The sequence below is a fragment of the Mugil cephalus genome, chromosome 5 (genome assembly GCF_022458985.1).
Source record: "Mugil cephalus isolate CIBA_MC_2020 chromosome 5, CIBA_Mcephalus_1.1, whole genome shotgun sequence".
In the NCBI taxonomy this organism is placed as follows: Eukaryota; Metazoa; Chordata; class Actinopteri; order Mugiliformes; family Mugilidae; genus Mugil; species Mugil cephalus.
Genome location: NC_061774.1, coordinates 21,020,252 through 21,046,023, shown reverse-complemented (window position 1 = coordinate 21,046,023; position 25,772 = coordinate 21,020,252). Strand labels below are relative to the sequence as shown.

The 25,772-nt window shown below is 41.6% G+C and overlaps 1 protein-coding gene across 1 annotated transcript; it reads left to right on the top strand.

Annotated features, from left to right (window-relative positions):
• Positions 1-448: 448 nt before the first annotated feature.
• On the top strand, positions 449-25,488 carry si:ch211-159i8.4 (matrix-remodeling-associated protein 5). The gene is made up of 17 exons (XM_047586050.1): positions 449-979; positions 7,911-8,036; positions 8,362-8,498; positions 13,023-13,152; positions 14,067-14,305; positions 14,653-14,804; positions 15,487-18,657; positions 18,773-19,026; positions 19,885-20,170; positions 20,272-20,472; positions 20,647-21,165; positions 21,274-21,445; positions 21,584-21,850; positions 21,992-22,118; positions 22,450-22,530; positions 22,924-24,070; positions 24,196-25,488. The coding sequence occupies exons 2-17, from the start codon at positions 7,950-7,952 to the stop codon at positions 24,747-24,749; spliced, it is 7,524 nt and encodes a 2,507-aa protein (XP_047442006.1). The 5' UTR covers positions 449-979; positions 7,911-7,949; the 3' UTR covers positions 24,750-25,488.
• Positions 25,489-25,772: the final 284 nt, after the last annotated feature.

Here is a 25,772-nt window from a genome sequence, read left to right as displayed (position 1 = left end):
TTAGCCGATGTTATGAAAAGCCCAGACTTTACATTACTACAAAGTAAAAACTGCCTTTAATGCCGTAAACTGCTGTGTCAACACAGTCATTGTGTAGCACTTGAGCGCTTCCACGCCACAGGTATTAGATACAGTATCGGGGCTTAAGGAGCAGTCGAACTGTTAAAGCCTCCACCATCCTGTTTGATCGGCTGTAACTTTTATCAAAGCAGATCAAATGAATGAACACTGACTGGCTGCCAAGTTTTGCGAAGTACGTGTCAATGTGTGTAGCCACCGGCTCCATAACTGTGGACGGATTATTATAATTGGCTAATCTGTATTCACACGCTGTAATGCACCTCAGGAGGCAGAAAAAACGGAGGAAGCGGGAGAAGGAGGGCTGGAAAGGTGCTAGTTTTTGAAAAGAGAAAAACAGGCAGAGAGGGGGAATAACTCACAGATAAAGAGCGGAGTAAAAGGTAAGACACACAGAGGAAAGAAGGAGAAAGACGACAGCTGAAAAGGGAAAGGAAAGTGATAATGTTTCCAGCAGGATTGCCTGCGTGAAGAGGAAGCTGAGTTTCAGGTGAGGGATAGCTGAAGCGTAGGTGTAGAAGGGGATGGAGAAGCAGCATTCCTGACTGCACTGTTACAGAACGGGACGAGAAAGAGGGAAAGCAGTTAATGTGAAATCCAGATGCCTTAGGGACCAACGGAGGGTCAAACCAATCCACACACACACGCACACACACACACAGAGAAAACACTCCATCCTTTCAGTGACTCTCTCCTTCTCAGACCTCAGGACCTCACTGGCTTTACAAGTCAGCAAACATCAACAGGACTAGAACATCAACTGGATACTCTTTGTTTTTGTTTTCTTGTAAAACTTCTTTCCTCCCAGCAGTCAAACCTAAAGGACTGACTTTTTGGGTCTGAAACTTTTCTCTTTTTTTTTGTTTTTTTTTGTTTTCCCCTGTTCTGAAGGAATTTCCAGGTGAGTCTCTCGTGGTTTTTATAATGAGAACTTGTTAAATGCTCCCAGATGCAGCAGTTTGTTAGTGCTCAGGATCACTGTTTCCTCTGCAGGGCCTTTTTATTTGGCATTATTTAAAAATGACCTTGTCTTTCATGATTTCGTATTTGACAGTTTGAGAAGCTAGTTCACTATTTGACACATTTAACAGTGTGTGTAATAACTTGAAGCTGTCTAAATAGTTTGAAGGTTAGAGCCATATTGACTTTGGAAAATCAAACATTTTAAATAAAATAGAAATCTTATTTTATCACTCAGTCATGTGATCGCTGTAATTCATCTGTCAATTTAGTTGAACATAACAGCAATATTTTCACAACTTTATGGGAAACTGAATCAGAGCACTAATCTGAATAATATGCCACACATGACCACCACCAGTTAAATATATTTCCAAATGATATTGCTCAAAGAGCATCTGAAACAACAAACTCATGTGAGCCTGTAGCTGGGAAAGCTTTACTATAACCAGGTCCTTTGGCAAAGTGCATTTCTAGGTGGTAACAATGAGCACTTAAGGCAACAAAAATGCACCATTTAGTATTTATTAGACACACACAGCTTTGTTTTAATGACTAGACAGTGCCAGGTTCCACTAATAATAAGTAAGACGCAGAAGAAAATTGGCTTTTAGATTAGCTCGAAAGCCACCTGAGCCATGCTAAACCTCAGAGAGATTTATAGCACAACACTTGGAAGGAAACCCTGAAAAGAATCCACCTATTAAAGCAGCCTCAGCACAATTAAAGTAGTTTTTCATGTCATGTGCAAGTGCGGGAACTACATCGAGTGCATTTTAGCTTGCATGACATGTTTTTTATGACATCTGTAACAGGAAAAGACATTAAAAGGCAAGGTGGACTCTGTTTACCCTCAGAAGCCATGTTGATCAGCAAAAAATTGATAGCACATTACCAGGGAACAGATGTTTCGCCTTCTGTCGGAATATGAGCAGATGGAAAGTTTTGAAAAATGTGAAAAATTTACAAAAAAATACATTTAACTGACTAAAGAACATTTTTGGAGTCGATATTCAATAGCAACAATCTGCACGTTATGTTGAAAGAGATTTCTGAATGAGGATGTATGGGCAGCACATGATATCACAGACTTGCATAGAAAACATATGGGAATCATATTGTAGTCCTCTCTTGACATGTGTTGTCTTGAATAGAGCAGCTGTGACTTGGCTGACTCTCAGCATAATGTTTTTGACATAAAGATGTACTGGCTTAGATTCAACATTCTTAAAGGTGTACACCAGGTTGTAAGGATATTGGTTTGGCTTCTGGTCACTTTTTGCTGCTTTAAAATTCACCAGCAGCCCTTAGCGGAGTACTGGTGGACGGTTTTGCATACTAGCACAACGTTAGCCATTCGTGGACAAAACACAAATTAAAGCTTTTCCGTACATTAAATATTGCCACTAGCTTTTCTTTATGTTAGGAAACTGCTAGTGTAAAGTATGTGGTAGCCATGAAAAGCATAAAAACATTTTCAAATGTCAAATGGTGTCAAAAGTTGTCGCAATTTCCGCCTATTACATCAAACAAAAAGTTGTCGCTGTGTCCTATTTCATTTCTCTTTGGTCACTAGTTTTCTTGACTTGTGCTGCTGTAGCATTTTAATTTTCCCAATTGTGATAAAGAAAGTATCATCTTATTTTTTCAGTTTGTGTGGATTTATGCTTTTGACATTTATGCGAATGTCGGTGAAGCCACAGGCTACAATTCATTATTAAAGGATGACGATGATACGACGTTACAATCAGATGCCCGGCACAAGAATGAATTGCTACATATCAAACCAATCATAGGTTTCTCTTTACTCTTTAGTGTGAACATAGCATCAGGTTGTATTTACATAATCTTGGAAGAATTGAGTGGAAACTTACACCAGAGAACCAGTCCAAACTAACCGCCGGCATAACTGGTGCCTTCACATTGCTTCATCTTGTTCACTTGCAGAGTCCATGTAAGCGTCGTACTCTTGTAGCATTCAGACCCTTGTTATTGCAAATCTTCTTTCAGCCCAGTCTGTATAGACGTCTATTTGTAATTTAAAATTGCGTTTGAGGAAATTCTTTATGTCCAGGTGTCATATTCCTTCATTTCGCCCTGCATTTGTAATGTTATTATCTCAAAATCTAGCTAGTCAAGAACTAGCTTGCAAAACTGGATGCGCTACAAGTCAGTAGGTAAAGGCAGACATTAAATTGGCTTTTAAAACTGGTTGGGTTTTTTTTTTAACTTAAGTTTACAACTATATGTTTGGCTAATATGACAACAGGTTAGTGAAATGTCCTAATTTAATACCTAAATTTAATACCAGTTGCACTTTCAGGCTGTTCCAATGCCAGACATTAAAAACTTAATTTAATGAACACTGATTGCTACTAATATTCAGACAGGGACCAACCTCTTCTCGAGTTAAAACTTCTTATTTACAGGATTTAATTTCAAAAACAGACACTTATCTTTTTATGCAATTTATTAGTCTTAAGTTTGGATAGTTCAAATACACCGCAGGACAACTGAATGACTGGAAGATGGAAAGAAAGTAGGGGCATATATAAAGAAATGAAAGCAGCGTTTTGACATATATGTCAGGGAACATGTGATTCTGATAAGAAAAAGGCTGGACAGTTTTGTTGGAAGCATAGCACTTTATCTCTGTCAGTTGAAAGGATAGGAGGGGTTCTGATGGTATTTCATTCCTATGTCTTTTCATCTGTTTTCTCTTTGTCTTTGTTTTTCATTTTACTGTTATCTCCTCTTTTACATTTCCTTTACCTTTCTTTGCATCCTCTTGCCACCTCCCTTCTGTATTTTTACCAACTACGTGTAATTGACTTTCCTCTGTTGCTAATAGTGAGAGCCGGTAAAGCCATTAGAGAGAGTGAAGGAGCAGTGAACTTCCTTTCACCTGTGATAATAACGCTGCTTGATACTGGAGACTGACTCCGAATGGACACCTTTACAGCGCCATAAAATCCTTGTAGGAATTGTCGCTGCAAGAAGTGTCTTTCTTACCTGCTTAGATCTTAAGTTGTATTATGTTTTAGGGTTCCTACACATCTGTGTGTAACACCCAATAAACTGCACCAAGTGTCCTTTCAACATGTCATTTAAAGAATATAATGGATTACTAAATCAGCGTGGACAGTGTGGGCTATGTAGTACAACCTGTGACCAACATGAGAAACTGTCTCTTTGAAAATGTTTGAAAGTGTATTACATTAGAGACCCAACGGTACAGGGTCAAACTATTGTGCCACAAATTGCTTCCTCCTGCTGTGGCATCCTTAACCACAACAGTGAAGGTCAAACATCTCCAGAGCTTCTGTTGTGTACTTGACCTTTGCCCTCCCTATGGAGGACAAATACTGTTTCCCTCTGTGGACCAAATATGATAAATGCTCTATGACAATGATTTGAGTTAAGTTTGAGTACACAATTTATATACGGTATATGTTTTCTGTAATTGACAGCCATAGCTAGCAGCTAGCTTGGCTTCAAGAGACATCTTTATGTTGTGCTGGAATGCATCATCAGTCAGTGATGATCATCAGTCCTTGGGTCATCTGGGGTTTATATGTTCTTCACCATCAGAAACCTTCACCCAGGTGACTCATCTGCAGTTGATTCAGTCCTTGCATCCCAGCAGTAAGTACCAGGAAGCTATCTTTTGGCTTTTTCTGTGGCTTTTGGTGATGCGTGAGCGTGTTGCTCCCCTTTGCTGCTGCTCCGGTCATTCTGCTCAGTCGGACTCCTGCAGAGAAAGCAACTCAAGTTTCTCACATCTTCTGCACTCCTCCTCAAGTTCCTGGAACTCGCTCAATTTCCACTCATTAACCTCCGCTATTTCTTCTTTCCAAGACACCGCGGGGATAACCACGTTGAGCTCTGATGTTCTCTGGTAACTTGAGCTTTCTGGCAAGATCTTTCAGCTACCAGTCTAAGTCTCTAGAGAGCATAATCTGTACTGGCTTTGATGAAGATCATGGAATTCCTCTCAAGGTGGAATTTGCATTATCTGTTGGGTCATGGTGCCAGTGGTAGCTACTGTCAAACACAGTATCAGGCCAGCTGCCGAGAAGGTGCTACAGGATTCCTCACCACACTGAGGACAGGAAGTTGACTGAGGCTTAGTAAAAGTTTCTGGACTAGGAATCAGAATGTCAAAAGTCTGACAAGTTTATCTTATGTTGCACCAAGTTCTCCTACTTTGTCCCACTACCCTGCTGGCCCGTGATTCTTCTGCTCATGACGGAGATCTTCCCTCTCCTTCCCTGTGACTTTGCTGATATGGCAACTGCAGATGTAGTCCAGGCCTGATGCATCATCACAAAGCAGGAAAAATGGCTCTTGTACTTCTGTGTGTGGTCTATGCTGTAACCTGACCTGCCCCTCCCCAGAAATGTTGACCACAAACATTGTGACCGGTCTGTTTCTTTAGCCATGTATCTTAGTGGCAGGACATGAAGAAAGTCAACACAGCGTCACTGTAGGCTCTGTGGACATCCCTCCTAGAGGTTCAAACCAAGCAAATAGCTGTATTATATGGGCACAGGTTTTATTTTTCAAAGTCAACGTGTCCCATTCTGCTTTGTAAAGCCCACGGCTAAGGGAATACCACAGTAAGGTCCTTCGCATTGAGAAAGTAACACTGTCTGCTTTTGTCATCGAGTGTCACTTTTTACAATGCTAACTTAATCTTTTGAATGGAAACTGTTGAAACTGCCAGTGAAACCTTGACTGGACATTTACAGTAGGAAGGTAAATGTAATTGTCAGATGTGTGAAAGATACATGAGAGAGCATGACTATCAATCTGTTGCTGAAATGATAAGAACAAATCATCTTCTTGACACGCACACACACACACACACATACACACAACACACACAGCTGTTAGGTGAATTAGCCTCCCTGTGAGGAAAGAACACAGAGACTGAAGCGGAAACCAGAAACCTCAAAGTGGCCTCTAATGACTTGAAGTACGTATGCGTTGTTTGGTTCTACCTGTGAATGCTTCTGTTTCTCATCTCTACTTCCTTAACATTTTTACATATCTAGCTTTGATAGATTTTACGCTGCCAAAAGAAGCGGGTCAACATTTAAATCAATGTAATGACTGCCAAACCACATGACAATGTAACAAGTTGCCATTGTCAAGCAGTTCTTCCTATGCTTTTTACAATAATATTCAATTCTATGGTTAATATTTGTTAGTGTTACCAGAGGATTACTTTGCAATATCAATTCCAAGTCTAGACAGTTGATGTGTCTATCTTTCTTTCTTCCTTTCTTTCTTTCTTTCTTTCTTTCTTTCTTTCTTTCTTTCTTTCTTTCTTTCTTTCTTTCTTTCTTTCAAAAACGTTACCAAATGCATAACATTTGTGGTGGTACCAGCTTGGGCTTGTTTAAAATGGTTATTAATGCGATGCATTAATTATGATAATTTCTCCCTTTCATCATGTCTAGACGAAGCTAAAATCAAATCTACATGTAAAATGAGAACCTTATTTATTTTTTTTTTTAACCTGTTCTGAAAACTACTCACATATCAAAAGTCAAAATATCCGAAATCTGCTAAATATGTATAAGGATTATTATAAAAGATAAGATCAAATATGCCTATATATACCACTTTGTACTGTTTTTACTTCTTAATGCTGAGTTTGGGCATTGAATGCATCTAGATGTGCACTTTGATTGTAATCAGGATAAGATGCTTTCATGGAACGCGAGAAACCTGGTTATTATTATCCCTGCATGCTAACGGATTCTGATTAGTTGTTTGCAGTTAGGTCTTGATTTGTCATCATGATAGCTGTTATGTTCATTACCGACAGGGAATGATCAGGAACCTAGATAATCTGTTCTGAAGTACTCTGGAGCATGTCCAGGTTTTGCAAAGCCAAGATAAGACACATGTAAATGCATTCAGATTTTTTTCTCTTTCTGTAACAAAAACTCACAGTAACACAGTACTTTCAGGACACCAGCTGGAGAGCCTGGCATTTTTCTCAGGAGTTGTTGCAGACAATCCACCTGGAAATGTGTCAGCCTCATATCCTGCTGTCTACCCTTTGGATATTTGGATACACAGAAATAAGCGTGGGGAAGAATGGTATGAGCAGAGAGGAAGACCAAGACTAGGAATGGTTCACGCAGAAGTCAAAAGAACAAATATGTTTTTGGTGAATAGGGATTTAAATGTTTGTGCAAGAATGTGATCGGATTCATTTCACAATCCAGACGTGTCTCTCCTGTCCACACCTGGCTACGCAGTCACATACACAAATTATATGAAAAACTACAACTGTATTAGGTACTATATTGTGTTTTATAACGGACAACAATAGTTCAGTTATTCCTCAATCTTGCCTCCTTCCACATTCATCACATTTCAGCAGCTGTGGTGTGGTCCCCGACTGATGATGAGTGTCAACAGTGAATACGGGAATCACCACGATGATGCAGATCACACATTTAATTGCTACAATCTGGCTGCATTTCACCACCTCACCATCTGCCTTGAAAATCTCTTTCAAGTCCGTGTTATAAAAATGGCTGAGACCCCAGACGAGAGCCTAAAGGAGCGTGGACGACGGACGCAAATGGACTCCAAATGCTAATACTAAATGCAAAGAAATTTTAATAGAAGGTTTCACTATTTTAACTCATTAAAATATGAAGGATGTGTGTTCTGTTGATTAACCCACCTGTGGCATTTATCAATAAAGACAGAATACAGAGGTTGGTACCTTGCAGAGTTCAACCATAGCTGAATACCCTGTGTATTTGGTACCTGTGTGCACAGACCAGTTATGTATCTTTCTGTTAACACAAATTGGTGCATCTAAATCATCCGATCCCTTCCTGCAGGTGTGTTCATGGCGTGAGGGACCAGACAGCCATCCAGTCATGGCGCTGTGGTGGTGCGCCAGGATCGTCTGCAGGTCGGCTGCAGCGTGGTTTCCCCTGCTCTTCACGTCCCTGCTATGGCAAATGGTAAATTACTATATAATTTACTACAGTGGCCATCATTGGTTTTTTAACGGGGCCTGTGGTCAGTTGCTTCAGTCAACAAAGCTGTGTTTTCATCGATTGGACAACCCTCTTGTTTCCAGTTGATAGCTGATGTTTGTTCAAGTTATGAGGGTAATGTACTTAGAGAATAGATATTCATTTTGTTTGGAAGTTTTGAAAATCATTGAACCTTAAGTCGATTAAGCGTCTCTAAAAATGCTTAATGCGACCTTTTAAATTTAATTTTCTTTGCCCTTTCCCCTAATCGGTCCATTTCTTCATTCAATCATCCAATCTTCCACCATAGATCTTTCCCGTCCATGCCGGCCCGTCCTGCCCGCGGAGCTGCAGCTGTCCAGGCGTTAAAGAGGTCCACTGTACGTTCAGACACCTCACCGCCATACCTAAAACCTTTCCTAAAGACACGGAGAGGCTCAACCTGGGGTAAGACTCGAACACCGACATACGCAGAAACACTGAGACATTGTTAGAAACGCCGGTCTAAGGGGACGAAAGCTAAACACTCGACAGGAAGTGGTGTGGAATGTGGAGTAGGTGATTTGTCAGAGAAGTGTTTTCTTTCAGCCAACAAATGATCGACGCTCCCTCGCAAACAAAAAGGATGAGACAAGTGCTTTTTGACTGGTCTAACAGTTTTGAGACAATGATGACGTTTTATGTGATGGATGCAAGTTACTGTCTAAGATTATGCAGAGATTATGCTCTTTTTTACCATTCCTCGTATCAACCTGCCACAAACACAAAAGAAACCCTTTTAACAACAATCTCATCTGTAAGGTGATCAACCAGCGCCTTGTGGTTTAATATGACAACATCTGCTTTAAGTCCATAAGATAGGAGCTTAGCACCAGCATGTGGTACTGGGGTGACTCTGGAGGGAATAAATCTCCTAATCACTTCCATGTGGGTTTCGGTATTATGGACTGAGCTTTACTCTGCCTTCCAGTGCAGCAGAGAAATCGCCTGGCCACTGTTTTGCATACATGTAATGAATGGCCTAGTCTAATCATTGTCCATCAACAATGCACATTCACACAGTAAACTGCTTGGCAAGCAGCAGCCAGAGCCGCACTGTCGTTCACAAGAGTGTTTCCACTAGCATGTTGGTTTCTGTTGTGGGAAAGTCTATGAGTTAATTTCAGGTGTGTTATATTTATAGTAAAAGTTGCTACTGTTCATTACTGGATGTGGTGCATTATGTGGGAAAGCTTTGAAGGAGGTACAGTATGCGATCACAAAAGCAGAGGAGGTAAAGTGTGTCCATATGTGCTCCTGTACTGTGGGAACAGTTATTACTGCATAGCAGGAAATCCAAAACAAAATGCATAGGCTGTTTCTTATCGCCACTTTTATACTGTAAGGAATAGATTAGGAAGGATGTGGTATGAGGCAACATCAACTCCTTCAAGTCCAATTGGATAAAGAAACAAAGCATTGTGGGTTTTATTTTACCCTATGTTGTCATGATAGAGACGGACTGTATTATACCGCAACAGTACTGTTGCAGTGGATACATGACAAAAACATCTGATGCTTCAGGACTGTCGCATGGCAACACCACAGATTATATAAAGATGGACAGAGGAACTGTTCCTCAAAGTGAAGCCAAAGCAAGTAGAGCTCCCCCTGGTGTCCGACTGCAGCACAGATCATAAGCTCCACCTCCTCCATGTTAGTAGATGAGACTTGAGCCAAATTAAAACACTAAAATATACGCCGAATAAAGTTTTTTCAAGGACAGTTTCTGTCATTTTAGATAGTTAATATGATGCTGATGCATGTTCAAAGGTCAATTGTTTTTATAAGTTAATAATTTGACACTTTAGAAACAGGATGTGACATAATGGCAACCACCAGTTGCCATGCCAACCGTTCCATGAATTGGTCTCCTGGGACCACGAGAGATGTAAAAAGAAAAACACCTTTGTACACAGTACTTTGTATAATACAAACATTTCCTTGTAATTGGTGGAGGTAGAACAAAGCACAGCATCAATTAAATGGAAATGCAAGTTTGCAGGAAGTGCAGTCCGGTCATTAATAACGCAGCTCCACCACACTGCACAGACTCTGGCTCCAAAGTCATAACATGGCATTGCCTGTATCCCTGGAAAAATAGAACCAGTTTGGCCTTTGCAAGGAAGAGGCGGCATGTTGTACGTATTTATACAGTCTATGGGCAGCACCGATAAACGACGTTCCTGTTATTGACAAGTTTGGTTAACGTCTCCCTGGACTGTCCGGTCAACACGAGGCAAATGCAGCATTGGGTTCCTCCAAAAAGATGATGTAGGCTGTATAGAAAATCAGAATTCAGAGTTTATTAATGTCATGTATGTATAAACCAAATGCATATTCAAAGTTCCAGTGTAAAGAACTGATAGTGATTCATTTGGACATAGAAACTGAATGTAATATTTATAATTATGTAGAATATTGAATGACATCTCCGTAGCTATAGAGGGAAAAGTTTATTTTTCATCAACTGACATGTTGCATTGCAATGTTTCTACAGACAAACCAAACACTAATTCTAGAGTACCCTTAAGACTATGTGTCATTAAATCCCAAACACTGGTCTTGACACGTTAATAGCAAAAGAGTAACTTGATGGTGCTAATGTTAGTCTGGCTTTGTAAAATGGTTAAAAGCCGCCAGTGACAGTTTTCATTTAATAGGCAAATGTATGATAGAAATGACAAGGCAGTTGTCATCGACTGAATGTCTGTGGTAAACAAATGACTCATTTCAAAACTCACAAAAAGTCTGTTATGGATTTTTCTTCATGCTGCTGTCACTTCATCTCTCAGTCCAATGAATATAACCGCCAAGGACTGTTTGATGTTGCACTCCTTCTTTACGATCACTATTAATTCCTGATGACTGTGTTTTTGTGTCTGGCATAGACACAAGTCCGTCCTAGTGGGAACAAAGGGAATCTCGCAAAGACACTTTACCAGAGAGGACATCTGATAGTGGGCTAAGCTTTGAGGGAGAAAACAGGCTTTAATTTTCTGAACTCTAGACCACCATGAAAACTGGGTTGCACCCCAGACATATGTGTATTTTATTTACACTGAGGGTCCTGTTTTATATTAGTTTAGGTTTACTTCTCCCGACTGAAATGCATGTTTCCAAACATCTTTGAAAGGATCTTTTAAACGAGTGGCATGGAGGATGATATGGACCACCCACAGTAAGAAGCGGTGCAGATTTGAAGCTGTGGGAGATGGATGCAAGCATCTAATAGAAACTAGATGATCATGCTTAAAGTGACGAAGAGACATAGGAGACAATTCTTAATGCTGTGGTATAAAACTGAAATCAGATAACTTTTAATCACAAGGTATGTGACAATTTACATGCAAAGCGACTTTACTAAGCAGGATAAAATGAAGGTACTGTTGTCAAACTAAATGCTTGACACATCATCAGATCTGGTTCATGAAAGCACTTCTGCAACACTGCTCCTAAATTCGGTTACTAAATTTACAAAATATCAGCCTGACGAGCATGTCAGCTTTGTGCAGCGTCTGACCAGGTGGGTGGTGAGAAGCAAGTAGATCCTTACTTATTCTTTGTCTACCATTATTTTTTTTTGTGTGTACAATCAGGCCTGTCTAGGACAGACTGTCAAAAAGGTCACTATTGTTGCCACGAGCTCTGGCTGTGCACTTTCATTTCATCGAGACTACAAAGACTACAAAGAAGTTGTTAGACGATTCGTAGGATTTACCAGGACACCTGTGATGGCGAGCTTGTTCGTTTCACCCTCACTGATGCTTGGGACAGATACAAACACTGCATGCATTGCTGCAGAAAACTGAATGTTACCAAGCCTTATGGAAAATACTGGACTATGTTTCAGATTGCTCTGCTTTCAATCTTTGCATTGAGCCATTATCAAAAAGTTTGAATTTTAAAGAGGCTTGTTTTGTTTTTCTAAAGCCCCAGATACCAGCGCAACAGCTCACATTATTTTAGTCACTGATACAAACCAAGGGCCTTTATAGGCAAAGCTGTGTGACAAGTAACGGCATATTGCCTGAACTGTAATTACCCAAAAAGTCAATTTAATGTGCCTAGACGTTATGGTTTTCTTAAGTTTTTAGCAGTCAAGCTGCTTTGATATCTTCTCTGTGAGTGGCTAGAACTCCACTATTCTGGAGAAATGCCACATATTTCATTACGGTTATAAGAGTGAAGTGCGAGTACCGCCAGGGTTAGGAGTTCAGTTCCCAATTCCGAAACCTACACTAAAAAAATATGTGCAATCATGGTGCTGAAAGATGCTCTGGATGAAAGTGACCACTACATGATATATCGTGAGCTGGCTGTTTTATTGGTGGGAGTGGAAGAAAGCAAACTGCAGAATCTCCCATATGCAATCGATTGTGAAGTGATAACTGCACCCTGTGCACCACGCACACACTTGTTGTGTGCTTTACAGCGCTGTGCCTCACTACAGAACAGCAGATTCTCGAACAAAAGCTGAAACATGTCAAGTGGTCTCATCTTCTGCCAACAGACACTATTGTTGTAGAGTATCTATTACATTTTTTCTGTGAATAATATTCTTTACAGTACTTGGCATCCCTTTGGCTCTCTGTAAGGCCCTGAGAAACATTCTTTTTTTTCAAGAATATCGCTGCATTGATGTTACGATAATTCTGAATCCTTTCATGTGCTTCCTCTGCATTGCACAAAGCAAAATGTTAAGGCGGAGAACCCCGTCGTGGTGACCTGAGGACTCTCAGTAATCCTTCTTTCCATCTGTCATTCCTTCCAGTCCTTTTGCTTTGTCTGAAAGGTCACATTAACCAGACACACTTTCAAGCACTGGCTGCTATAACTAACATTGGTTACCTATCTTCCTGCGCACCCCAATGGTCTTTAGTTACTCTTTCATCAGAGTAATGGGTCCTGTTTATTTTCTCTCTCTAACAGGTACAATAGCTTCACGGAGGTAGAGGGGTCAGAATTCAGGTCACTGCGGCAACTGGAAATGCTCATGCTGCATGGCAACGACATTAGCACGGTCCAGCCCGGGGCGTTTTACAGCCTGAGATCACTACAGGTACCATGAGTGTGTGCATGCATGTGTTTTTGTATCTTAACTACACTGGCAAAGTTCAAAGACAGTGCTGTCATGTTAAAACTGAAGATAGAATTAAGTTATTATTAAGGTATAAAGCAAGATTTCTTACAGATTGAATCAGACTGACAGACCTATTGCTGACATAACATTGCGTCAGCTCTTGCTTTCAGCTGCTGATGCCAGGAATCAAGTTTTTTTCCATTTAAAACTGAGAGCTTCTGATGGTTTTTGGCCAGCTTGTGTATCACAGAACTATTGCAAATGCGATCGTTGCCTTGCCCCACAAAGGAAGGAATTGGTGCACTTCATTAGATAACCATTAGGAGCCATTTAGCATCTGTGTTCACCTTTCTCCTGTCTAAGAACTCTATTTGCAAAATTTTGTACATTACTTAACTGTTGTCTTCCATCTGAACTGGCCTGGGACCAAGTGGACCTGCACCTTGGACTGACTGAGCAGAGTTAATATTGAATGAAAATAATTTCCAGATTTTCCGTTTCTTTCTGCTCAATATTTATCCATCAGTTGCAATTATTTAATTTAATTAACCTTATCACAAGATTAGGCCATGATTAATTCCATTGACAGATCGCTTTAAATGCATCCATGAAGGTCAGGAGTTGTTTCCCTCTCACATTTACTTGCGTCCAGATGTGTCCAATCAGAACCTCAATTAGCATTTTAAACAGACCGAAGATCAGACACTGTGGACTTCATATCACGCAAGTGAGCAGAGACGCAACTGAACTGTATGATTACTCCTAAGCCGTAGCAGCTTCACAGATAAGCTCTGCATTTCTTAGTCTGAGTCCTCCCGTCTCCCAATTTAATCGTAATTATGAAAAGTTTTAGTTTCGCCTGAGTATAACTCAAATTCTTCTTTTTTTCACAGATCTTGAAGCTGAGCTACAACAAGCTAACATCTGTAAATCATGGTCTGTTCGAGGGTCTAGTTGGTTTGGTTCGTCTCCATCTGGATCACAACCTTATAGGGTTTATAGAGCCGTACACCTTCTCTGGCCTGACTTCCCTTAAACTCCTGCAGCTGGAGGGGAATCTTCTGAAAGAGATCCACCCTCATACCTTCATAACAGTATCACTACTAGGACGCTTTTGGACCTCTGGACTCAAGTAAGAAAAAAAAGAAAAAAAAAGAAAATATCTGTGTCTAAATGGAAACTTACCGTAGATCACTGCATATGTACTTTAGAAGCATATTTTACATTCGTATCTTATGCGTAGATATGAAAACCTGGTCCCTAGAAAGTGACACAGAAATGTAATTGATATTAAAATAAATTAAGTTAATTTTAAGCTAAGCTAAGTTAGATGAGATAAGATAAGATAATCCTTTAATTTATCCCACAGTGGGACACAGAGGCTGTGAGAAGATGCATGGATACTACTAGTACTTAGGTATTACCACATATTTGTTTTCATGTTTGAACATGATTGAATGTTTGTTTGTTTTGTCTCAGACACTTACACCTATCAGACAACCTGATGGAGCAGCTCCCTGCCTCGGCACTGAAGACAGCTCCTAGGCTCGAGCTCCTCTCTCTGCACGGTAACCCCTGGACCTGTGACTGTCAGCTCCACTGGTTGGTAGAATGGAGCTCCACACATGAAGGTAAGTATGCTTGAATGAGTAATCCAGTAATCCTTGTTTTCTCACATCTGAACTTTATCGAAGATGGAAAAAGTTGAATAATGAGCCTCAGTTTTAAAGAATTTAGATCAATACTCTAAACTAATCACACTAATCTAAATGGCAATACAGATAACTTAATTTCTGTTCGTAACTGGTACCATAACCTGTAGGTTCTGGTTAGTGAAGCTACTTTCAAACCCCTAAGTCACTGGTTTGAATCACTTCTTCACAGAAGGGATTAATAAAGGATAACAGAAACATAGTGGTAATAACAACAAAACATCAAAAAGTGCAGGATATCGTGCAGGACAAAGTACCAGAGGAAAATATTACATTCTTCTGCAGGATATATGAACTCAATAAATTAATTCACTGTATGTGCTCCATATGCAATCTAAAAGAAAATCCAAATAGTTTACTCTATTCCTACCCGTCTTTCTCTTTCAGGAAAAAGCATTTAACCAGGGCCATATGCTATATATTTGTATCAACAGCATGGCTGATAATATATCACTGTGTTTACTTCATTGGAAAATGGGGGATTGTGACTGCCTTTGTACTCGTCCCTAATAGTCTCCTCTTTTTCTGTTTCTACTCTTTTCTCCAATCTCCTGGATTATTTCTGTCGTTGCCTCTCTGTCTTTCTGCCTCATTCTTCCAGGAGTCATAAAGTGTAAGAAGGAACGTGGCTCCAGTGAGACATGCCCCCAGTGTGCCTCTCCTCAACACCTGAATGGTACACTCTTGCTCGGGTTAACTCCGAACAAACTTACTTGCGAACGACCAGATCTTCGCTCACCCCTCAAACAGTGGGACAATCCAGTGTGGGCTGAATCTGAAGCGGAGCCTGACATGCCATACACCCGGGACTTCGAAAAACCATTAGGCCACCTGACCTTTGTTCTCTCTGACGCCCATTCGAATAGTGCTCACGTGGCGTGTGATGTGCGCCATCCTGGGGACAGCTCACCTATGACGTGGACAGTAAATCCACGTTCACCCGGGGAGTTATCTGTCAATGTGTCGCTAATCACTGTACTTGAGTGTGAGATCGATCGAGAGATGCTGCAAAATCTGTGGCAATTAGTTGCATATTACTATGAAAGCCCTGCAATTTTGGAGAGAGGCCAACAGAGGGGAAACGCAAGCAGAGTTACGTATCAGTATTCCCAAGCCATCAGTGAAAACTCCCCTTATTTCACAGAATTAAAAGGGTATTTAGTAGCAGAACCCTCATGGCTGCTTCAACCCAGAGTCACTTTGAAACTCAATAGGAAGCAGACAACTACCAAGAAGCTGGTAATGGATTTCACTACTTTAATTATGAAGGACATCAACAGCCATAGGCCGGACGATGACAATGACCTAGCTGCCTCTTGGGCACTAATTCGCAGAGGGGCAGCAGGGCGGCTTCAGAGTGCTCTCGAGGGTTCGAAGGTTAATTTGGAGTGCAACGTCATTTCTTCTGATCCAGGGGTGAAAGTGGAGTGGATGCTTCCAGATTTGTCCATTGTGGAGGACAACACTGACAAAGTAGACATTTCGGAAAGAGGGCAACTTGTGATTTTAAATGCAACATTTTCTGACTCAGGTGTCTACTACTGTGTTGTCAAAACGAAATCTGGTGTGGACTTGATGCCTATAAGGCTCACTGTTAAACAACGCTCTCTCAGCCCCACAGCTTTCAATGGTCAGAAGATTACAGTTGAGAGAGGAGACTCTCTTTCTCTTACTTGTGAGGTGACCTCAGTTCAGCCGAGCCAAACTATGTGGTACCTCCCCAAAAACAAAGTACTCCTCCCTACACAAAAGATGAGAAGGGCAGAGGTGATGGAAAATGGGACTTTGGTGGTAAAAAAGCTGACACAAGAAGATGCAGGAGAATACAGCTGCCTGACCTCCAATCTGTATGGAGTTGACATGCTCTCTCACATGGTGGAAGTTGAAGGAGGAAAGACCTCGGATAAATCTGAGGTACAGATGGAGAGAGAGAAGAAAATCTTGCCGGCTGGTGTTGAGGAAGTTGAGGGTTCAGGGGGAGACTTTCAAGAGATCAAACGTCCTTTTGCTACACAGCTCCCTGAGAAAGTAGCAACACAGCAAAGGAATCCTAATGGATATTGGAAAAGGATGCGAATGAAAGAGAGAAAACCCAATAAATCGGTTAAGGAATTAGATCCGAATCGCTGGGCTGAGATTTTGGCTAAAGCTAATGCTAAACCAACAGTTCCTCTGCCCACAGAACACTCACTAGATGAGCCCAGCACTGTAACTGCCCAAACAAGTACATTCAAACCTACAACTACAATTGCAAGTACAACTGTTTCTACTGCTGACAACTTATACCATACCACCACCCCTCCAGAAACTAGGATAGACCCAAAAATTCATCCCATCAACACAAACAGAAAGACTGATGCCAATTCAAAATTAGGGGATTACAGTAAAATCTCTAAAACGTCAGAAAGTCGGCCAAGAGTTTTACAGCCTCCGTCTCCCAGAAGTACAGCACCGTCCCTACAGCATGTTGGTGAGATCATAGAAAAGGCAGAATCTGTCACAGACCCTCCCATTATTGAAGCTCAACAACCGCTCAAACTGCCAGAAAGCAAGCCCAGTGGAGAGGGAACAACAAACTTTGTTCCTGGTTGGTCAAACCGGAGAAGGCCTCCTTATAGACGCAGGAGACCCCCAACAATGAAAAGAATCCGTCCACACATAAACCCCCTCCACCATTCATCAAACAAGCCCCAAACAACATTTTTGCCAACAACAACAACAACCACCACAACCACGACAACCACACCACCACCAACAACCACAACAACCCCGACTACTACTACTACAAAAGCTACCACTACTACTACGACGCCTGATCCAACCACAGTGGAAAACCGAGAAACCATATCTGCGGAGTATCAGACAGAGGAAGATGAAGGTGACTATTATGATGAATATAGTTATAAAGATAACGACAGTAAGGAAGATTTAAACAGTGAAACCCTTCATAACACTCTTGACAGTAGCACTACCTCCTTTCCACCAGTTAAGGAAAAAGATTCCCATATTGGTAGCTCCTATCATTTACCTGATCCAAAGACAACTGTGACTCTGGTGCTAGATAAGCCTAATTTGCAGGCTGCTGAAGAAAATAAGAAAGTCAATGTAAACCAAGAGAAGCCTGAGATTAAAATTGTAGAGCCTGAAAAACAAACAAAAGAAAATGTTAGCAACAACAAAAAGCATTCAGGAGAGAATGAGAGGAAGGTTATAATAGCAGTGGAAGGGCAAGAAAAACACAAAACAGCCATAGAAGGCATCGAGAGAAACCCTGAAAAATCAAGAAACGAGTTGGTTACACACAGCTACAATCCAAGAGACAAAATGCGGCTAACGACACAAAACAGACCAAGACCTAACACTCGACCTTCACCAGAGCAAAGTATACCAACGCATACAAGAACATCACCCTCCAAGTCCTTCACGTCACATTCGACAACAGGAAAAAAACAAGAAGTCACACAGAGAGGAGATAAAGTCGTCATTAAGCCAACTGTAAAGCCTGAAATGCACAGTTACCCTATAGCAGAGCCACTTCACCCCTGGCTCCATTCGACCAACCAGGGAAGAGGACAAACTACCACTTCCAGGATTACTCATGCAAACCAAGACAAAAATAAAGCAAGAAACGGTGAAGTGAGTCAAGGCAGGCATTCCCAACCTCCCAGAGTCCCTCCAACCTCCCGCTGGTCTTCATACCATCATCCTCAACATTACTACCCTCTCTACCCCTCCTGGCCCAGTCAGCGGTCATTTTCCCACCAAAGGCAAGGTAATTACTGTGTAATGAATTTCTTTATCTGTTATAATAAAGATAAAAACATAGTTTATTGGCTTGGTGTTTTATTGTGACATGTCTTGGCCACAATGTCCTGTTCCTTTCCTAGGTCCTGGTTCACACCCTGCAGCCACCCATCGACCCTGGCCTCTTCCACACCCTTGGGCTCATGGCTCATTAGTCACCAACCGACCAGAGATTACAGCGGAAACAGTCAAACCCACACCTACTGTTTCTGGAGCAGGGAAGTCCAGACTCACACCACCCGACAGCCACCTGCCACACCTTCATCGTCACGTTGATAGCAGGACCCAAACAAGGGATCAGCTGTTTCTATCAAGGTTGAGGAACAGATACAGACAGGTACAACAGGAATTTATAGATGTGCATGCGAAGATAAGTATATTTATTACAGTGTACAATCGAGCATAACATTATTAAACACCTGTCTAACATTGTGTAGACTTGTGCATCATCAGAGAATGGACATGGGTCTTTTGTGGATGTCTTTTCATGTTTTCTGAGTTGTTCCTAAACCATTTTGTGGGTGTGCCTATGTCAGGCTGTATTTTACTGGGGATGGCTGCTGCCATCAAGAAGTATCATTACTATGGGGTGGGGGTGCCTGGTCTGCACTAGGTTTGTGGTACGTGTCTAAGTAACATCCGCGCGAATGTCAGGTCCAAAAGTGTCCCAGCAGAAACTTGTATTGTCACAGTCATTGTTTTAATGTAATGCCTGATCGATGTAAATAGATTCAGCTATGAAAGGGAACCTTGAATGAGTAGTAGAGTTTGGTATGAGTCAAGGCCAGACAGTTCTGCTCTGCTTTTCATGCTGATCAAGCAAGCTAAGCGTTTGATTAACCCAAATATTTTTAACATACTTTTAGCTTCTGGTTTTGATTTAATGATGCACACTGTGATGTGACTATTGGATATATGTTTGTTTGACTTCATTTGATCTTATTTAACTAAATTTCTAGGCTAGATTTTCAATAAACCATAAACTGACGAAATGACCAAAGCCACACAATGTTAACTTGTGCAATTTATCACATAATAATGCCCAAGCTACTATATTTCTTGTGTTTTTTACAAACTAATTATAGGGCTTAAAGTATAGTAATATTCCGGCTATGGTTCTCAGACATGTCTTTATATCAACATGGTTTGTCTGTTGATGACAGTGATGGCACATCCTCTCTTTTCTGCTTTTAAGGCACAGATCGATCGTATCGTTCAGCTAGGGAGGTTGGTGACACCCAAACCCCGCACTAACTTCAACAATCCTCTACCCGCTATCATAACTAAACCCAACACACCCTCCCCACATAGACCAAACATCCACAGACAACCAACAACCACTGCTTCTTATACTTACACGCAGCAGCCACCAAAGCCTGCAAAACCTCCATCATCATCATTCTCTGGTTTTGTTCCAACCTCTCTCCCCTACCACCCCATCACATCTGAGAGTTTGAATGGAGGACGGTGGCCTGTTGGAGGTATGTGGACAAATTATTTCTATGCACATGAAAGATCTGGTATAACATAATCATATGTCGTGTACGATGATGATTCCTGTTGGTTGTGTCCATCATGTTAGCGGGACGTATCAGCTCCCGGCGTCCTACAGCTGCACCTCCATTCCCATGGCAGTTGGGAGATAGAGGTGGTGGTGCCAAAGCCAGAATCACCACAGTTACCCCAGCAAGTGTATCGGTGCTTGCAGAGAGTGACGTGTTCCTACCCTGCAAAGCAACAGGGAATCCTGAACCCAATGTTGCATGGACCAAAGTCTCCACAGGTAAGAGACAGACAGAAATAAAAAGAAAGGGAAAGAGGTGGCAGGTATAAAACAAAACACATTCATCTCATTTGTTTGTATTAGCTGTAGCATTTTTACTACTAAAGGACACCAATATCAGCCTCCCACCAAGTCTCTCTTATTGTATCTTTTGTCGTCTTGTTCCCTGTTCAGGTGCCACCATCCCAGCTAACACCAAGCATGGCCCCCGTTTTGAAGTGTTAAAAAATGGAACTTTTGTTATTAAAAACATCCAGCTTCAGGATCGAGGACAATACCTATGCACGGCCCAGAACAGTTTCGGATCAGATCGGATGGTCATTACCTTGGCTGTGCAGACGGAGGCACCCAAGATCAAACCACCTCAATCCGCAGAACGGGCAGTCTACTTAGGAAAAAGTGTGACTCTTGATTGCCTCGCTTCTGGAAAACCACCAGCCCAAATCTCCTGGATTCTACCAGACAGGACGTTTGTTCGTGAACCCGGACCTGTTCCCGCTCTTCTCTCTTCAATGTCTCTGCTTCAGAATGGAACCCTGCTAATTCATTCTGCCAACTTCTCCAGCAAAGGAGACTATAAATGTATTGCAAGCAATGCAGCAGGTGCTGATACTATCACTTATAATCTCCATGTGGCAGCTCTGCCTCCGAGCATAAGCGAAGGAGCCCTGGATACTGTGATCATTCAGCCAGGTATGGTACAAAAAAACTTGTGACACAACTGACAACAAAATATTCACAATATTCTAACAGCCATTCTAAAATCCCCAATAAATCACTAATAAAATCCCATTTAACCAGGCAGGAGTGTGTATGTCCACTGCTCTGTGAAGGGCGAGCCAGTACCTGCTCTGAAATGGATGCTTCCAACAGCCATCCATGTTAAGCCATCACAGTTTCTGGGACGCAGGCTGTTTGTTTTCCCCAATGGGACTCTGTTTGTGAAGAATGTATTACCATCTGATGGCGGGAAGTAAGAGATGTGCATTTCTTTAAGACATAGTGCTTACGTAAACATTTGTCTTAAGAGAGAAAAATCTTCATAGTTCAACATAAAGTCAGACTGTTTACACTGTTCTTGAACTCACCAAGCTGCTGTCAATCTTCACAGGTATGAGTGTTTAGCCACTAATGCAGTGGGAATCGCCAAGAGAACAATCCAGCTGGAGGTGAGAGCAGATGCCTCCTCCTTTTCCCGCCAGCCTCCTCCTGCACTTCCCATCCCTCCAACCCATCACCATGTTATTCCATCCCGTCAACATACTGTCTCCGCTATGTATGGCTCAGCTGTCTACCTCCACTGCCCTGAGTCAACCGGATCTACAAGGGGGACTATCTGGCAGCTGCCCTCCAAGACCGTCCTGGAGCATCGATACAGGTAGCTGAACTGTTTCTTTTCATAATATCTATGAACGGGTACAATACTAATAAAATCCATCCATTAAAATGTTAAAGGCACCATTAAACTAGACTTTCTGTGCAAATGTCAACCTCCTTTTTCTCCCTCACATGCCTCTAGTCCAGAGAGACCAATTAAAGTTTTCCAAAATGGGACTCTGAGGATTCTTCAACTGACCGAGCTGGATGGTGGAAATTATCTGTGTGTCTTTCAGCGGCCTAATGGAGAGGACATGGAGCTCTTCCAGGTATGTACAGAACAGATAATGACTTGAGCCGAGTTTGTTTTGCTGCCAAATGTTTCCCATTACTCTCTGTTTCATTCCTGTCTAAGAGCAGCCTTTGTTCGTTTAGACTTCCTGTCATCGAAGTTAATATGAGGATTTCTAGCATGTTTTCACTATTCCATTACCAATGATATGGTCTGTTGTCACATTTTACAATTGGATTGTCATCTTGCTGTATAAACTGGTTAGTCAATTACTTAGTGCTATTTTGGTGATTTGGTGAGAAATGTGAAATAAAAAAAAAGTGTGTTTTTCATAACATGCAACATTTTTTATGTATTCACTTTAACAGGTGGAGGTGTTAATGACCCCTCCAAAAATTGAACATGTCAGGACTGCACAGACCAGGGTCACCTTTGGAGAAAATTTCCAGGTATATACAGTATCATTCATTTATTAATTTTCCATCCACTTAGCCAAGGTTGGGTCACGGTGGCAACAGGCTAAGTAAGGAAGTCCAAACATTGCTTTCCTCAGCAACACATTCCAGCTCATCCTGGGGGATCCCAAAGCATGCAGACTCAGGCCAGCGAATTCCGATTCTCCTCCAGTGTTCAGTACCAGTGTTAGTTTAAAATAGAATAAAGGGGAGGCACCTATTAAACTGTGCACTAATGCTACATGCTGTGTTTTCTGGTCAACTTAAATCCCTTTTTGAGTCCAGAATTGTTCCTGTCATAGTAGTAACATAAAAAATAGACACTAGAAAATAATTCCTCACTCTCACTGACTCACTGATGCATTTAACTCTCTTGTACTCACTTAGGTGGACTGTGTTGCAACTGGCCTCCCTGATCCAGAAGTTTCCTGGAGTCTCCCAGATGGAACTGTAATCAATAACGCCCTTCAATCGGATGACAGCGGCGTCCGCAACCGCCGTTATGTGATCTTTGGCAACGGAACTTTACTTCTCCAGCAGATGGGCAAAAATGACGAGGGCGACTACACTTGTTATGCCAAGAACAAAATGGGCAGAGACGAAAGAAAATTGAGTGTCATTGTGGGACCTAATGCTCCGAATATTAGATTCAAATCACAGTCACTTGTGACGGTAAAACTGGGAGAATCCGCTGAATTGAGTTGTCAGGCAACTGGTGAACCTGCACCGAGAATCATGTGGATCTCACCAAGGCAGGATGTGATAGCGGTGTCATCAGACAAATTTCAGATTTTGGATGACGGAATGTTAGTTGTGAAGAAAGTTACACTGGCTGATGTAGGGAAATATGCATGTGTGGCACGAAATTCTGCTGGTGATGATGTTAAAAACACAAAAGTTGAGGTTGAATCCCAGGAGCCCTTCATTAATGGCAAGAAAGGTAAGAGTACCACAAAGGTTTTGGGTGTTTCCTACCAGACAGCGCTTCTGGATTGTAGAGTGGAAGGAAAACCTGAACCAAGTGTCTGGTGGGTTACTCCTTACGGCAGCTCTCTCACAACCCCTTATCTTGGAGGTCGCTTCCAAGTCCACAGAAATGGGAGCTTGGAGCTTAGGGGGGTAAGGAAAACAGATGAAGGGGTATACAAATGTCTGGCCAAAAACACTTTGGGTGATGCCACACTTTTAGTTGAATTAGAGGTGGCATCCATAGCTGAGAAACCCAGCTTTGCCTTTCCTAATATTGAAATCTTACCAATAAAGCAAGATGGCAGGGAACTGATTCTTGAGTGCCCTGCTCGTGGCAAGCCAAACCCAGAGTTTTCATGGGTGCTACCCAATGGGACGATGTTACCACCTGGTGTTAGACTCCAACGCTTCATTCATCATTTTGGAAATGGAACTCTGCAGATCTTCCAGCCAGTGGCAGCTGATAAGGGAGTGTACAGGTGCCTAGCAAAAAATGTGGCAGGACAAGCGGAGAAACGCTATGCCCTGGAGGCAGGCAGGAAGCCAACGATCAGAGGATTAACAGGTATGTACCTGTGTTCAGATGTATTCTGTCCAAAGTCATTGGACCAAGAGCGAAAATGCAGTTTGTGATTAATCTGTTAATGTTGATCATGAAATCTATTTACTGTTATAACTGATTTTTTCCAGGTGGGATGAAAATCACATATGGTCTAAACCTGAACATGCCATGCACTGTGGATGGCTGGCCGCAGGCATCAATCACATGGACCCTACCCAATGGTGCTGTTTTGGACAAACCTCAAACTATTGGCCGGATATCTTTCCACGCCAATGGGACCCTCCAGCTCAGGCAGGTGGCCAAATTTGACAAAGGAACATACATCTGCAAAGCCTCCAACTCTTTTGGCTCGTCAGCACTGGCCTATCCAGTGGCAGTGATGGTATTCCCCCCACAAATCACCAGTACGCTGTTGTCCATCACCAGAGTTAACCGGGGATCACCAGTGACGTTGCAGTGTGTCGCGACTGGTATTCCCAAACCCGATATTTCATGGACGTTACCTGGACGCACCACACTGGTTCCACATAGCCGGTACACGGTGCAAAGCGGGCTTTATATGACAGAGGAAGGCAGTCTGGTCATACACAATCCTATGCTCACGAACTCTGGTATTTACAAATGCAATGCCAAAAACGCCCTTGGAACAGATTTCAAATCAACATATCTACAAGTTGTTTGAGGGACAGTACAAATACAGTTAATCTGTATCAGGGAAAGTCTCATAGTGGGACTAAGACTCTATGAGGATTTTTCCATCTAACTGTACACCACAAGTTTGCTCTGGAGGCAGATCTAAAGCTGACCGGTGTCTTGAGATAACACGCACTGCAGTTTCAAATTAGGCCTCCACATTGAACAATGAACATTTGCAATTTGTAACTGCAGTTTTTTTAGGTCTGTGTTGTAGACACAACAACTTGGCCTGTTCCCCTGAAAAACGACTTTCATTCTTGGCCTTCCACGTGGACGTAGTTTTATATTTTCCTAAGAACAATAGAGCTTGTACAATTTATTTTCAAAAACATTTTTTACTTTGGTGACAAAATGCAAGTGATATATGCTTATGCTCGTGTCTCTTTGGATTGATAAAGCTAAATGTAATATGTGCCCTTAATCTGCATATTGTTATCTATGGTTGGGCACAATTACATATTACGTATAGATATTGTTTATAACACAAAACTGATGCAAGAAAAGACTTTTCTCTGCAAAGTTTACCAGAAATATTTCAGTAAATTTTGTCAGCTTTACACCTCATCAGCAGGCACTACTGATGAATTAAGCGTTGTTTTCTGCAGATCTGTCATATGCTACTCTAGTCACGTTCAGTGGCATATTTTATTAACTTTCACTGTCTCTTTCTATGAGGATACAAATATCCCCTATTGTGTAAGGAATTAAATACAAATTAAATTAAATCCTCCATGTATCAGTATCGTTTATTCATCTTCATAACGTTGGGAATGAAAAGTTCATAACAGGATGTGAGGTATTGCATATCAAATAAATAAAGAATATATACAAGTATGTTTTTGTTATCAGCTAGTTTCATCACTTTTGTTATTTGGTAGTTTAGCTGGGAATTACATTGTGTGTTATGTAGAGAAAATCAGATGATCAGTCCAACTGCAAAACCAAGCAGCAGGCTAACAGTTGGATACCAGCTAGCAACCAACAAGAAGACACGAGCTAACTAGCTTAG

Excerpts from the sequence above, each read along its gene's own strand:
- si:ch211-159i8.4 (XM_047586050.1), top strand. The coding sequence starts at position 7,950 with ATGGCGCTGTGGTGGTGCGCCAGGATCGTCTGCAGGTCGGCTGCAGCG. Across the intron at positions 8,037-8,361 it reads CGTCCCTGCTATGGCAAATG|ATCTTTCCCGTCCATGCCGG; the intron begins GTAAATTACTAT and ends CTTCCACCATAG. Across the intron at positions 18,658-18,772 it reads ATTTTCCCACCAAAGGCAAG|GTCCTGGTTCACACCCTGCA; the intron begins GTAATTACTGTG and ends TTCCTTTCCTAG.